General features: G+C 50.0%; 1 protein-coding gene across 4 annotated transcripts in view; it reads right to left on the bottom strand.

Annotated features, from left to right (window-relative positions):
- TAFA2 (TAFA chemokine like family member 2) overlaps window positions 1-15,918 on the bottom strand; it is a 151,455-nt gene that overhangs the window by 57,786 nt on the left and 77,751 nt on the right. Inside the window, exon 1 of one of the 4 annotated variants that reach the window (XM_083463869.1) lies at window positions 14,107-14,126. The exons of the other annotated variants lie outside the window; for them this stretch is intronic. Within the exon in view, the coding sequence (XP_083319995.1) occupies window positions 14,107-14,114 (8 nt within the window). The 5' untranslated portion in view covers window positions 14,115-14,126. Of the gene's footprint in view, window positions 1-14,106; window positions 14,127-15,918 lie in introns of those variants that run through there. 4 annotated transcript variants of the gene reach the window in all.

The following is a 15,918-nucleotide window of genomic DNA, read 5'->3' as shown; positions in this document are numbered from 1 at the left end:
CCATTCAAAGTGACTAGCGGTATGTTATCTCCCCCCCACCCCCCACATTTAGAAATGCTAAAGTCTATTTGCAATGAAACAGTAATAGTGGAGAGCTTAACCAACTACTGTGATGTTTTTAAAAAGCCACAACCATGGTATCTCCCAGGGCATTTTCACACCTTTGGAATACATTGATCAAAAGCTGGCACTGCTGCACCATGCAACAAGATTGAAAGGAGACCTTTCTGAAATAAGCGTTGATTCCGATTCACCTGCTGCTAATATGGTTGGAAGTTTAAGAGTTTATCAAAGAACTCCATCCCATGTTCAGCTGCAAAAAAAAAATATTTAAAAATAAACTTTATTTTTTGCAATTGAATGCAGGATGTAGTTCTTTTGTGAGAAGTTTTTTGGGTTGGTTTTTTTTGGGGGGGGGGGGTAGAATTGCATCTGTCCATTTCCCCCAGGTCAGGCACTGATTCAAGCATGAGTTTCCATGTACTTCCCACCCCTTGGGAGTATCTCAAACGCAGCTAGCCAGGCACTTCAGTGGCAGCTCTTAAGTGTCTTCCTTGTTTGCCAGCTCCTCTGTTCCTGTGGTCCAATGGGAATATAATGGAACCCAGGCTGCTGGTGAGGAACCTTCTAGTTCTGGGGCATGGATGTCCAGATCTGAGGTGTTCTCAGACTCCTTGGCAGTTTGGACATTTGTGGGAGGGTCCTGCTTCTCCTGCTCTTCATCTGAGGAGACCTCCGCTTCAGGATCTGAGCAGAGCTGAACCCTGACAGCATACTTTATGCATAAGGAACTTCCATAAAGCCACTTCATCCTTTATATTTTTTATATACATCCATTTAAGAACTTTGAAATATGAATTTTCAATTATAAATTTATGAACAAGACAAACATTTGTTGCTAACACATATATTGCATAGGTCTCCTCATCAATGCAAGTTTCCACACTGCACATTATGTGGTCAGGGCAGCAGAGGGAGGATTGACTGAGGCTCCTTGTTAAATACAGTGGTGCCTCGCAAGACGAAATTAATCCGTTCCGCGAGTCTCTTCGTCTAGCGGTTTTTTCGTCTTGCGAAGCAACCCTATTAGCGGCTTAGCGGCTTAGCGCTATTAGCGGTTTAGCGGCTATTAAAGGCTTAGCGGCTTAGCGGCTAAAAGGCTATTAGCGGCTTAGCGGCTTAGAAAAGGGGGGGGAGCGAAAAAAATAGCAAGACTCGCAAGACTTTTTCGTTTTGCGAAGCAAGCCCATAGGGAAATTCGTCTTGCGAAGCGCATCGAAAAATGGAAAACCCTTTCGTCTAGCGGGTTTTTCGTCTTGCGAGGCATTCGTCTTGCGGGGCACCACCGTATACACTGAGTGAGAGACAAACCAAGGTTTGCTTCCGTGTGAAACGTTTCACAGAGTGGTTATATAGCTGTATAGTTCTTAGAGTAACAGATCTCTTTTATCCAAAGCATGTTAAGCTTTCGAAAGATCACCTCTAACCACTGTCAAAAATTATAGCCATTTTCTTTTCAAAGGAAGCCTGCTAAATTGTATGGAAATTTCTCCTATTTTTACAAATTGTGTTACACTTTGATGAATAAAAAATGGACCAGCAATGCTCAAAGCAAGCATGCAGATTTAAGAGATCAATCAAGGCTGAGCAAAATTTTATACACCAAGAGAGTTGTGTTTAATTTTTAATACCATTGCAGGGGTGGGGAGGCACAGTTTGAAAGCTATCACCCACAAATAGTTGCTCAAGAAAAGTGTGCCAAGAAAATCCAAGTATAGGGGTTTTTGTTGTTTTTGTTTTTTTAAGCAGTACTTCCAATATGCCATCCCTATAAATGTTCTTAGTGTTCAAAAGAACTGCATGTTTATCGGATATAACCACCAACAGGAAGTTCAATTAAATAATAGTAATAATTCAAAATATCAGTATTATCTAAGAACTAAGAAACTTAGTCACCTGCCTGTTATAAAGTTAAGGGTCCAATCTATGCTAGTTGAGAAGCCATAGGATATGAAACTCCACTACGTTGGCACAACGCACAATACAACACTTCCATGCTAGATATGCACAACGCCCCAGCACAACTCTCCGGTTATGCCAGGGGAAGACTGTTGGCGCACCTGGAAATCTGTCATGATGGAAGATTGAAGATTTCAAAGCTGATCTACATCTAATCCAGGGGTCAGCAACCTAAGGCCCGTGGGCCACAAGCAGCCCACGGGGGTCGTTTAACCAGCCCACGAGCTGCCCCCGAACCGAGCCGCCCACTTAGCGCAGCACAGCACGGGGACTCGCTTCCGCGGTGCCGGAAGTGGTGTCTGCGCATGCTCAGACGCTGGAAATTGCATCTGCGCAGACGCCGGAAATCGTATCTGCGCAGACACAGATGCCGGAAATCGCGGCTGCACGTGCTCATGAGCACGTGCGCTCCGGCTGACGGAAGGATCTCCGCTGCAGTGAACCAGCCCAGGTGAGGTAAACCTTGCTGACCCCTGATCTAATCCATCTACACAGGGAGGTGAGGATCAGGTGAGTCCACTCTGGAATTCCAACTCCCCAGATTACTCCTCCATTCCTAGTACTGAGCATGTGACTACCCGCCCTGCGTGTCAGAAGCAATTGTCAAGGACTAAGAGCCATGCCCATGGATGTGAGTGCATGTGAGGAGTCAACTCAGATGAACAATTTTTCCCAACATGAAAGTGATCATGCATTCATCTGAAACTAATCAGACGCGTCTTCAGCATGATGCACTCCGCATCAAAAGTTCATCGAGCATGTTGTTGTTGTTGTTGTTATTTTAAAAAATCTTCAGTGCAACAGTTGTAGAGTTTCACTTAATTCCCAGTGCAAAACACCTTGCACATGGTGGTGGTGGATGAGGCACGCACACATAAAACTTCAATCCAAACTAAGTAGCTAAGCTTTATAAGTGCTATGGACCATTTTGTCCCTGGATGACACAAAGAATGCAGGGATATAGTGCCAGAGGGTAGCAAGGTTGGCCATTTGCTACAGACCCAAGGCAAGCAGAGGGCCCACTCCCCTAAAAGTGCTAGCATTTCCACTTTGATCAGATCAGACATAATAATTTTCAGTTTCCATCTCTCAGCTGCATGTCTCAGACCCACAAAGGTGCTCTGCCTAAGTCACCCCTGCCGCCACCCCACCCCTCTCAGGATTTTGGAGCCAGCACAGGGTGGGGGAGTGTTCCATATTTATATGAGGGACAGTTCTACTTCAACACAATACTAATACTAATAAGGTAAAGGACCCCTGACAGTTAAGTCCAGTTGCAGACAACTCTGGGGTTGCTGTGCTCATTTCGCTTTACAGGTCAAGGGAGCTGGCGTTTGTCCACAGACAGTTTTTCTGGGTCATGTGGCCAGCATGACTAAGCCGCTTCAGGCGCGACAGAACACCAAAACCAGAGCAGTGCACGGAAACACCATTTGCCTTCCCGCTGGAGCGGTACCTATTTATCTACTTGCACTTTCTGGCGTGCTTTCGAACTGCTAGGTTGGCAGGTGAATAATAATAATAATAATAATAATAATAATAATAATAATAATAATAATTTTATTATTTGTACCCCGCCCATCTTACTGGGTTGCCCCAGTCATTCTGGGCTGCTTCCAGTATATATAAAAACATATTTTTTAAAAAAAAAAACTTCCCTATACAGGGCTGCCTTCAGATGTCTTCTAAAGGTTGTATGGTTACTTATCTTCTTGCCTGGCGGTTGCATTAACTCCATACCCACCAGCATTTCTCTGATGAAAATAGGGACGTCCTAAGGAAAAGCGGGACATTGCAGGATCCGATCAGGAACTGGGATGCCTTCTGTAAATCTGGGACTGTCCCTGGAAAATAAGAGATACTTGGGAGGGTCTAGATACACACCTCAGAGATGCGGAAGGGCCTCACTCCCACAATATTGTACCATTTCAAATATTCATGGCCCCCCCCCCCAATCCTGGGCAATGCCGGGAGTTGCAACGACACCCCTTTCCCACCCCCAAGCTGTACCCCTCAAAGTGGGTTTACAGTTCCTTCCTCTTCCTAGAGAAGTATAGCTCTCCCTATAATAATAATAATAATAATAATAATAAATTTTATTTATATCCCGCCCTCCCCAGCCGAAGCCGGGCTCAGGGCGGCTAACAACAATAAAACAGTATAAAAGTATAACATAAACAACACTCTAAAATCATTCATTGTAAAATTAATTAATTCAGGCCACTGGCAACCATTGGGCCAGAGCTCCGCGAAGATTGCCGAGGGAGGGAGTCAGGCTGTGCCCTGGCCAAAGGCCTGGCGGAACAACTCTGTCTTGCAGGCCCTGCGGAAAGATGTCAAGTCCCGCAGGGCCCTGGTCTCTTGAGACAGAGTGTTCCACCAGATCGGAGCCACAGCCGAAAAAGCCCTGGCTCTAGTTGAGGCCAGCCTAACTTCTCTGTGGCCTGGGACCTTCAAGATGTTTTTATTTGAAGACCGTAAGTTTCTCTGTGGGGCATACCAGGAGAGGCGGTCCCGTAGGTACGAGGGTCCTAGGCCGTATAGGGCTTTAAAGGTTAAAACCAGCACCTTAAATCTGATCCTGTACTCCACCGGGAGCCAGTGCAGCTGGTGTAGCACCGGATGAATGTGATCTCGCAGTGTGCTGGTCCCGGGGGTAAGGTACCTTGGGTGTAGCAGAGTCCACACGAAGAGGGGCGAGGTCCGAGGCAGAGAGCCGGGCGGGGAACAGGAACGCTGGAACAAGAGGCTGTGCAGGGAGCAGGAACACCGGATGGTCGGGAACAGGAGGCCGAGCAGGGAACAGGAGTACCGGATAGTCAGGAACAGGAAGCCGAGCAGGGATCAGGAACACAGGAAGGTCCGAAGCCAACAACGACGTTGCTCCCGCAACCTGGGGCTGGGCTGACTGGGCTTTTATCCTCTTCTAAGGCCAGGGGCGGTCCCGGCCCCCAGGAGCCCCGCCTCCTCTGGCCTTAAGGCGAGCACTCCTCCTGGGGGCAACCAGTTCCCTTCGCCTCTCTGTCCTAAGCCTCTGCAGGTCAGGAGAGGCCGAAGGGTTACTGGGCCCTGGAGGAGGCTCACCTGTGGCCACTGAGTCGTCAAGCCTCTCTGGGGCCAGAAGGGTTTCACCTGGGGCCAGCTCCTGATGCACTGCCACAGGTGCAGGTTCTTCAGCATCTAGGCCTTGCCCCAGTTCAGCCGGCCCTGGAGGCGGGGACTCCTGTGCAGGCCGGGATTCCTCTGTTTCGTCCTCCGAATCGGAATCCCAGGCCATCACACCATCCCCCCTCCCAGGCCCCCCCTCAACCGAGGGTCCGGACCCGGCTTGCCGGGGTACGTCGCATGGAACTCTCGGAGGCAGGCAGGTGCGTGGACGTTGGCCGCTGGTTCCCAGGAACGGTCCTCCGGTCCGTACCCCTTCCAGTCAATGAGATACTGCAGCTTTCCCCTGCGGTATCGGGAGTCCAGGATGCGTTCCACCTCGTACTCAGGCTCTCCCCGAACCAACACTGGCTGCGGTCGGGGACGGTTCGGGTGGAACTCGTCGGGTGGGGCCACCGGACTCAAAAGGGACCTGTGGAAGACCGGGTGAACCTTCAGGGTTGCGGGTAACTGGAGACGAAATGCCACAGGGGAGACTTGGTCTACGATAGGGAACGGGCCGGTGAAGCGGGCGTCCAACTTCCGCGAAGGTCGAGAGGGGTGGAGGTGGCGAGTGGAGAGCCAAACCAGGTCACCGACGCGAAGTTCCGGCCCCACCTGGCGGTGGCGGTCGGCCTGGGCTTTGTACGCTTCCTTGGCCTGGTGCAGTTGCTCCATCAAAAGCTGTTGCTGGGACTGGAGCTCTTGAAGCCACTCCGTCACCGCCGGGACCGCGGACGCCGGCAGCACCTCTGGAAACAGCCGTGGATGATAACCATAACTGGCCTGGAACGGGGTCTGCTGGGTGGACGCATTCACCGCGTTGTTATAGGCGAACTCTGCCAATGCCAGGTGGTCGACCCAGTCATCCTGCTGGTAGCTGCAGTAACACCGGAGGTACTGCTCCAGCACCGCGTTCGCCCGTTCCGTCTGGCCATCGGTCTGTGGGTGGTAGGCTGACGAGAGGCAGACCTCTGTCCCGAGGGTCTGGTGTAATGCTCGCCAGAACCAGGATGTGAACTGAACGCCCCGGTCGGACACCACGCGCTCAGGTAGGCCATGCAAGCGGAAGACATGCTGAAGGTACAGCTGAGCCGTTTCCTTGGCTGTGGGTACAGATGGACAGGGAGCGCAGTGCACCATCTTGGTGAAATGGTCGGAGAAAACCAGAAGGCAGGTACAGCCACGAGACGAGGGTAAGTCCACTATAAAGTCCAATGAAACCGTGTGCCAAGGGCGCGGTGGAACTGGCAATGGCTGAAGTAGGCCGGGGGGTCGCCCGGTAGGTCCCTTGGCGCGCCGGCAGACATCACAACCAGCAACGTAGCAAGCCACGTCAGCCTTCAGGCGGGGCCACCAAAACTCACGACTGACCAGATGGGTGGTCCGATACCGTCCAAAGTGCCCCGCTGCTGGGGCATCATGGGCCATCCGGAGAACCTCCAGCCGTAGTGGCCCTGGCGGGATGTACAGACGACCGTGATGCAGCAGAAGGCCCTGATGCAGGACCAGCCCCGGATCTGTGGGCTGGACCCTTCAGCCAGCTCCCGGAGCCGATCCTGGGCCCAAGCATCGACCCGCTGCTGTTCCCTCACCCGAACCTGCAGTGGCTGCGCCTCCTGGGTGGCCAGGAATGCAGCCGGAGGTAGGATCGTGGTGGGTTCTGCTTGCTGTACCGTGTCTGCGTTGTCTTCAGGTTTCCGGGACAGGGCATCCGCCTTCTGATTCTGAGAGCTAGGGATGTAGCGGATCCGGAACTGGAACCGGGAAAAGAACAACGCCCACCGGATCTGTCTTTGGTTCAGCTTGCGGGTGGTCTGGAGGTACTCCAGGTTCCGGTGGTCGGTTCTCACCTCCACCGGATGTCGTGCCCCCTCAAGATGGTGGCGCCAGACCTCAAAGGCTACCTTGATGGCCAGTAGTTCCCGCTCCCACACAGTATAGTTACGCTCCGCTGGTAGGAGCTGGCGGGAATAGAAGGCACAGGGTAAGAGTGGCGCTTCAGGCCCAATCTGTTGAGACAAGACGGCACCGAGAGCCGTACTGGAGGCGTCGGTCTCCACCACAAAAGGTCGAGAGGGGTTAGGATGTTGTAAGATTGGTGCCCTCTGGAAACAGGCCTTCAACCCCTGAAACGCCTCCTCTGCCTCCTTGTCCCAGGAAAACGGCGTCTTTGGGCGCAGTAGCCGGGTCAACGGGGTGGTGCGATGAGCATAATCAGCGATGAAGGTCCGGTAGTAATTGGCAAACCCCAGGAAACGCTGTAGGTCCTTGCGGTTCCGGGGTGCCGCCCATTCTCGAACCGCTGTCACCTTCCCCGGGTCCATTTGCACCCCATCTGGAGAGAGCCGGTGACCAAGGAAGTCCACAGTCCGCTGATGGAACTCGCACTTGCTGAGCTTTGCGTACAAACGGTGCTCACGCAAGCGCTGCAGCACGGTCCGGACATGTCCCTCATGGTGAGCCGGGTCACGGGAGTAAATCAGTATGTCATCCAAATACACCACCACGTACTTGTCTAACAAGTCCTGAAACACGTGGTTGATGTAGCGTTGGAACACAGCAGGCGCGTTGCACAAACCGAAAGGCATAACCAAATATTCGAACTGCCCGTACCGGGTCCCAAACGCTGTCTTCCACTCATCCCCGGCTCGGATCCGAATCAAGTTGTAGGCCCCTCGGAGGTCCAGCTTGGTGAACACCTGTGCCCCTTGCACCCGCTCCAGCAGCTCCGAGATAAGGGGTAAGGGGTACCGGTCTGGGACGGTAATTTTGTTCAGGGCTCGGTAATCATGGCAAGGGCGGAGTTCCCCACATTTCTTCTTAACGAAAAGCACTGGTGCCGCGGTAGGCGAGGTGGAAGGCCTAATGAACCCACGCTCCAGGTTCTTGCGCAAGAAGTCCTGCAAAGCCTCGCGCTCTGGCTCTGTTAGGGAATATAAGCGACTCACTGGTAAAGGCGCTCCGGGTTGGAGGTCTATGCCGCAGTCAAAAGGCCGATGCAGCGGCAGCTGGTCTGCCCCCCGTTCCTCGAACACGTCCTGGTAGTCCTGGTACACGGCTGGGAGCGTGGGTGCTGCCTCCTCTGAGGGCGCGGCCGCCAGCGTTCCGGATTGAGCATGGGAACATGGGTCTGGGAAGTGCACGGTCCGTTTGACCCAGTCAATCTGAACGTTGTGGGCTTCCAGCCAGTCCATCCCGAGCACCAGGGGGAAGCGGGGCATAGAAGCAATGTCCAAAGTTCGCAACTCCCGGTGCTGCTGGAGACACAGGACCAGGGGCTGGGTCTCCTGAGTAACAGCACCTGAACGCAGAAGTCGTCCGTCAATCGCTTCCACCTGGATCGGTACTGGCTTGTTCCGAAGTGGCACCTGATGATGGGTGGCAAAAGCAGCATCCATATAGGAGCGGGTTGCCCCTGAATCTACCAAAGCATGGGTGAGGATCCAGGGCCCCCCTGGAGGGTATAAACGTACCGAAACCATAAGATGTTGCAAGTCCATTGGTGCGGGCCCATTCTGTACGGTTTGGGACCCCCGGTAGCTAGGGCCATCAGCTACTGGGGTTGGCGGTTTCCCTGCGGCTGGCGTTTCTCAGGGCAGGACCGAGCGAAGTGTCCACTTCCGCCACAGTAAAGACAGAGATTTCCCTCCCGACGCCGCGCCTTCTCTGTGGGGGAAAGGCGTGGCCGCACTGCCCCGAGCTGCATAGGCTCCTCCATTAAATCAGTTGTGACTGTGGGGCTGCCGGAAAAAGCTGGTGCCGTGAACTGGAAGTGTCGGCGACTCCGGGCCTGACGACGATCCTCCAACCGGTCGTCTATTTGTAGGCTCCGTTGAATGAGGGTGTCCAGCGTGGTGGGGCGTTCCATTGTGGCCAACTGGTCCAGTACCTCGTCCGAAAGCCCTTCGAGATACTGGTCCCGCAGTGCCGAGTCATTCCAGGTCAAGTCCTGTGCCAACAGCCGAAACTCCGTGGTATATGCGGCCACCGTGGACTTGCCCTGTTTCAAACGCCGAATCGCCCGGTTGGCTTGACTCCCTTTCTGGGGGTTGCCGAACGCGGCCTCCAAATGATTGCAAAACCCCGTATAGTCTGCCAGCAATGGGGAGTCCTGCCTGAGTAGCGGCAACGCCCACTTGGCCGCCTGGTCCTTTAACAAACTAATCAAAAAGTGCACCTTGGTGCGGTCGTCAGGAAAGTTCCGGGCTCGCCCCTGGATATACAGCTTGGCCTGGGCCAGGAACATGGGAAAGCTGGCCGGGGCTCCATCAAACTTCTCAGGCAAAGCCACTGGGTACTTGCCCGGAGCTGGGGCGTCGGCCCCAGGAGCCGGTAGGGCTTCCAAGCGTTGCTGAAGTGCCACAACCGCGTCACTGAGCTGCTGCACGGTGTGAGTCAAGGCCTGGTTCTTCTGGGCCAAAGCCACCAGTGCAGCCGCCTGTTCAGCCATGGCCTCTGGCTCTTCCCGAACGCACCCCTACGAAGGGGGAGTGCGGGTGTGGCGGGAGCAAACTGTGCTGGTCCCGGGGGTAAGGTACCTTGGGTGTAGCAGAGTCCACACGAAGAGGGGCGAGGTCCGAGGCAGAGAGCCGGGCGGGGAACAGGAACGCTGGAACAAGAGGCTGTGCAGGGAGCAGGAACACCGGATGGTCGGGAACAGGAGGCCGAGCAGGGAACAGGAGTACCGGATAGTCAGGAACAGGAAGCCGAGCAGGGATCAGGAACACAGGAAGGTCCGAAGCCAACAACGACGTTGCTCCCGCAACCTGGGGCTGGGCTGACTGGGCTTTTATCCTCTTCTAAGGCCAGGGGCGGTCCCGGCCCCCAGGAGCCCCGCCTCCTCTGGCCTTAAGGCGAGCACTCCTCCTGGGGGCAACCAGTTCCCTTCGCCTCTCTGTCCTAAGCCTCTGCAGGTCAGGAGAGGCCGAAGGGTTACTGGGCCCTGGAGGAGGCTCACCTGTGGCCACTGAGTCGTCAAGCCTCTCTGGGGCCAGAAGGGTTTCACCTGGGGCCAGCTCCTGATGCACTGCCACAGGTGCAGGTTCTTCAGCATCTAGGCCTTGCCCCAGTTCAGCCGGCCCTGGAGGCGGGGACTCCTGTGCAGGCCGGGATTCCTCTGTTTCATCCTCCGAATCGGAATCCCAGGCCATCACACGCAGCGAAGACCCCATAAGGAGTCTCGCCGCGGCATTCTGCACCCGCTGGAGTTTCTGGGTCAGTCTCAAGGGCAGCCCCACGTAGAGCGAGTTACAATAATCCAATCTGGAGGTGACCGTCGCATGGATCACAGTGGCCAGGTCAGGGCGAGAGAGGTAAGGAGCCAACTGCTTAGCTTGGCGGAGATGGAAAAATGCCGCCTTTGTTATAGCTGCAATCTGCGCCTCCATGGAAAGGGAGGCGTCGAAGATTACACCCAAACTCTTAACAGACGGTGCTGGCACTAATTGCGCCCCCGCAAGAGATGGGAGTTGCCCCCCCAATCCCATATCGCCCCGCCCTAGCCACAGGACCTCTGTCTTCGAAGGATTTAGCTTCAGCCGGCTCCCACGTAACCATCCAGCCACAGCTTCCAAACATCTGGTCAGTGTGTCTGGGGCCGAGTCAGGATGGCCATCCATCAACAGATAGAGTTGGGTGTCATCGGCATACTGATGGCAACCCAGCCCAAAACTCCGGACAAGCTGGGCGAGGGGGCGCATAAAGATGTTGAAAAGCATCGGGGAGAGTATCGCACCCTGAGGTACTCCACACACCAAGGAGTGGCGCGATGACAATTCCCCCCCAAGCGCCACCCTCTGTCCCCGACCAGAGAGAAACGAGCGCAGCCATTGAAGGACTGTGCCCTGGATCCCCACGTCGGCAAGGCGGTGGTCCAGAAGTTCGTGATCGACCATGTCGAAAGCTGCTGATAGATCTAGAAGAATCAGCAGCCCCGACCCGCCTCGATCCAGCTGTCTACGAAGATCATCTGTTAGGGCGACCAGAGCTGTCTCGGTCCCATGACCAGTGCGGAAGCCGGACTGGAATGGATCCAAAGCCGATGAGGGCAGCAGAGGCCAAACAACAACCCCCAGCGCCCTCCACAAGCCACAGTTCACAGGATACGTACTAATCAACACTACATAGCAGCCTGCGGGCAATTATCTCTATCTTGCCTTTAATTAGGCAAAAAAAATTTTCGAATCACAAATGCATCCTAAGGCAGTAGTCTCTGTTTGTGCTACTACAACAACACAATTTCATTTTCTCAACAACAAGGAAGGCGGCTACTTGCTTCTGTCATTTTTTGGCAGTGCAGTATTATTCAGCAAGATCACCCTGCCCCCAAGACTCAATCTACTTTTCTGTAATAAATTTTATGAATTCTTTCCGAGCCACATACACAATAATAGAGAGAAAATTGAGTACTGTGTATTATTTTATGGAATGGTAATGGTGCACTATTAACGCTATTACATTCTATAATACTTTACCAAAATGTAGCAGGGAAGACACACTTCCAGAGGAAGAAAAAGCAAATATTATTATTATTATTATTATTATTATTATTATTATTATTATTATTTCCCTCAAAATGTGTGTTTTGCTCTTTTTTATAACATAAATTTTGTTAATTAAAAGTCAATTTGTGCTATTCTGGAAACAAAATGTTTGGGTTTTGCAGGATATTGTCTGGATAAAATGCCTTTCAGCCCTGATATAATCAACAAGTTAGAGAGTTTGCATATCTGTCTTGTACAACGTAAAGCCTATCTAAGTGCACTGTTAAAACGAAAACAAAAACAAAAGGAGCCTGAACGTGTTTTAGCTGCTGGGTTTGACTGACTGGAACTGAACATGCTGGAAATAGAATAAGCGTTCAGCTACAAACACAGAAGAAAAGGCAATCTCATTTAAATGATTTGCTGATATGACTTAAAACAATTTATTTAATCTTTACCTTTTTTTATGTAAATATCCTTCAACTAAGGACTTAAAAAGTATAATTTAGAACAGGTTTTAGAAAGTATAATTAGATGCCCTGTCAGATGGGAAGACAAATTAAAAGTGCAATTCACATTGCTACTGCAGCCATGCCACCAAGGAACTACTAATCTTTTGCACAATACTCAGAGCAGAATGTACTCTAGCCTCCGTAGGGCTCGTGATTATAGACTTGCAGGGAAACTGGGATTTAAATTATTCATCAGTGCAGATTTTCTTTCGCGGGGGGAAAAAATTAGTGTGCCACATAAATAGCAAAAACTGTTAATTCACAGCCTTTTACAAATTAACTGCCTGGTAATGGCATCAGTTATTACCCGTTACTTTTACTAGCACTTACAGTACCAAGATGCTATCAAAGAGACAGCTGCGTGCCTAAAAAAAAATATGCTCAAGACAGACTGCAACATCCATGCAACCAATTAATTTCTCAGGATGCATACACTCAGGCAAATGTAAATCACTACGCCGAAGCCTGTCAAAGGTGCTGATTAATGCAAGTTTGTGGCTATACTCATATAGCCACTCTTGGAGGCGGAACATGGCTAACATATAAAAATTTCCAAATATTAAAGTGATGCAGATCTACACAGCTGTCAAAACACCCAGATGTGAATTATAGGTTCAACGACCACAATCTCACCTGCCAAGTTGAGGCCAAAAAGCATGCCCAGGATTACTTTACAGAATCATTATTTTTTTTACAAAGGAATCTCACAACAGGTGAGAAAAGAATTTTGCACTAGATAGGCCTTGGACTGACCCAGCAGAACTCTTCTTAGGTTCTTAACAACCGTCACAGGAACAACATAGAGCAGAAGACCCAAATAGGGGTCTTCAACTGTGTTATGTGTTTGGATTTTTCTTTTGTTTGTTTTTGGGGGCTGTTCAAACGTGGGAGGAAAGCGATGTGATAAACCGTTCCTTTCAATCTTGCCCTCTTGCATCAAATCTTGCCCCTTGTGTTATGTTGCTGCTGGTTTAAGTTGTTTTTTTTAATAATAATTTTGGTCAGCTTGTTGATTCATTGTTTATTGCTGGCTTTATTTATTTACTTACTGTGTTTTGCTGTATATATTTTAGATTGTAAGCTAGCTACCCTGTTTGTTACTAAACAAACAAATATATCTTTTTGCCATTTTATTCTCTTTCTTGTTTGACTTTCAGTTCAGTAAAACTGAGCATTCCAAGGCCACTAGGCTTCTTGAATGACTCTGCAGCTACACACATAACTAAATGTAGGTATTGACATTTTGTTGATGAAGACAAAAGAAAAGAGAGAGCGCCCCCTCCCTCCTGTTCTATATACTGAAACTAACCCGGGCTGGATCTAGACCAGGCATAGGCAAACTCCCGCCCTCCAGATGTTTTGGAACTACAACTCCTATCATCCCTAGCTAACAGGACCAGTGGTCAGGGATGATGGAAATTGTAGTCTCAAAACATCTGGAGGGCCGGCGTTTGCCTATGCCTGATCTAGACACATCAAAGAAGTGCTTCAGTTTAAAGCACTGTAAATTTAAACAGGGAAAATGGGTAGAGAAAAACGGGACTCTACATCGCCATCTGGTGGCACAATGTTGTATTGCATATACAACGCATATAAACCGCTTTTTCTTTACCGGTCTAGCTGAGTCCCAGGCTGGCAGCTGAAATCTTATGCCAACTCTAATGACAGAACAGCATCCTCCACTGCACCTGAGGGCAGGAGCTTAGCTTAGGAGGTAAAAGACAAGGCTGCATGGTGCACACAGCTCCCTCCAACATCTGCTGCTTTGGGCATCTGCCTCTTGCTATGGTAGGACCATTCTTAAAATCACCAAGCAAGAACAAGCTGAGAGAGAGAGCGTGCACTGTGGTTAGAACAAGTAGAGAAGACAGAGTGGCTTTCAGGACTGGCCTGCCACTTGTCTTTATCTTCATTAATGTAATAAAGGAAGCAGAGCTGGTACTCACCAATGCATCCTCAGAATGGCAGCACCTGGTTTACTCTGACAGCAACTGCTCTCCACTTATTCTTAAGCAAATGGTTCTGTCCAAGAACAGCTCAGTGTGTGACGGGCCCTTCCCCTGTTCCTTCGTCTCCGGGCATATTACAGAACCCCTATCTGAGAATCTGTATATTAAGTTCGAAGAGCTGCCACATTTTCCAAGTTTGGCAATGGCATTCAATTTCCTTGCAACAAAAATGTTTCCTGTTCAGCCTAGCCAAATCCCCTTCTCTGGAAAACATTTCTGCACAGAACAAAACACCACACAGTGGCAGAATGAAGCTACGCTCAGTAAGGGGAAGTATTTGTTTACTGGATTCTGCCCAATAAATGCACCCTGCCTGCCTCCTTCTTAAGAGGCCACAAGACAAATGGACAATCACTCGGGAAACAAAAAATACACAAACCTGTTCCATCCCTATAATTCTGTGAGGTGTGAAACACAGATAGCCGTCATGTACAACATTCCTAGAGTGGACATGAAAGGGGATGTTTGCACCTGCCAGTAGAAAACTTCCTCTTTCCTCCTGGACTGGGATAAACTTCCTCTGCATGTGACTAGAGGTGGGTATGACCTTACCTGCCCAGGTGGCAAAAGCACCTGGGACACAGCTCTCTCTCTCTCTCTCTCTCTCTCTCTCTCTCTCTCACTCACTCCATTCATCGAAGAAGCAACATCTCCTTAGCTAGAGATGCCCTGTTGGCTTCCAGCCAACAGAGCACAAAGGGACTATCTCCTTATGGGATAGATTCCATGTGTATATATTTTGTAACCTAAGTCTGCCTTCAGGGATCCATCTGTGAACGGAATGTGTCGGTAAACTTCTTTTATACTTTTTACATAATATTGTGTTGTGTCTATTCTTTTTCAGAGGGAGTAAAGGGGATTATCAGGAATCCTATATTTAGAAGCTTAAACAAGCTTGCAACAAGCTAACCGCTGTACGTTTAAAGGGGAATGTTTAAAACTCTGCTAAGTTATATAGAACTTGCTAGCACAAGTTAGGAAGGATATTAATAAACAATATATACTCTCCTGCCTCCCTGAACATTCCCACAAATTCCTCTGTGTTTTGTTTTACCAGTCGCTCTGTAGGTGGCTGAGGAAAGCCTGGACCGAGGTAGCTATGCTGTATTTTCAGTTAATAACTCCCACCTTGCTGCAAATCCATGCATAATTAAGTATTCAGCCACAACCCTGTGAGCAAACAATACCTACATTCAATCTGTGCTATGTGAGAAATGTATTGCCTAACATACACTGTGTTAGCTACAGTATAATTGCTAAGTGAATGCTGAACACGAACCTACAATATGTGGCCAAATATTATTTTGTTAAGTATAAATTTGTTTGCTCATCAGTAAAGTAAGCCATATTGAGGGTAGAATTATTTGCCTTGCACCAAAAACATTCATTAATGAAGCAATGAACAAATGCACACCAACAAGTTAATAGCTTAGTATAACCGATTCTGGGCAACAGTTTCCCACTGGCTACCACCTTGTCTTTTTATGATTTATTTTTGTATACACTGAGCAGAGAAGTTGAGGATGGAGCATTAACCACAGTGCGATTGTGCATCCTAGTTGTGAATACATTGAAATGCACAGTTGATGGGGAGGGCGCAATCCCTGCAAATTATTTGAATTCATTATATGATCATTAACAACAATGACTATTACTAACAATTATTATTAAGGATGGGGTTTCAGAAAATGCTCCAATGTCACTGGTCTTCAAATGGCGAACGATGACACACAATTGGTTCACAAGACC

The sequence above is a fragment of the Podarcis liolepis genome (genome assembly GCF_965112155.1).
Source record: "Podarcis liolepis genome assembly, chromosome: 10".
NCBI lineage: Eukaryota > Metazoa > Chordata > Lepidosauria > Squamata > Lacertidae > Podarcis > Podarcis liolepis.
This window is presented reverse-complemented; position numbering and strand designations above follow the sequence as displayed.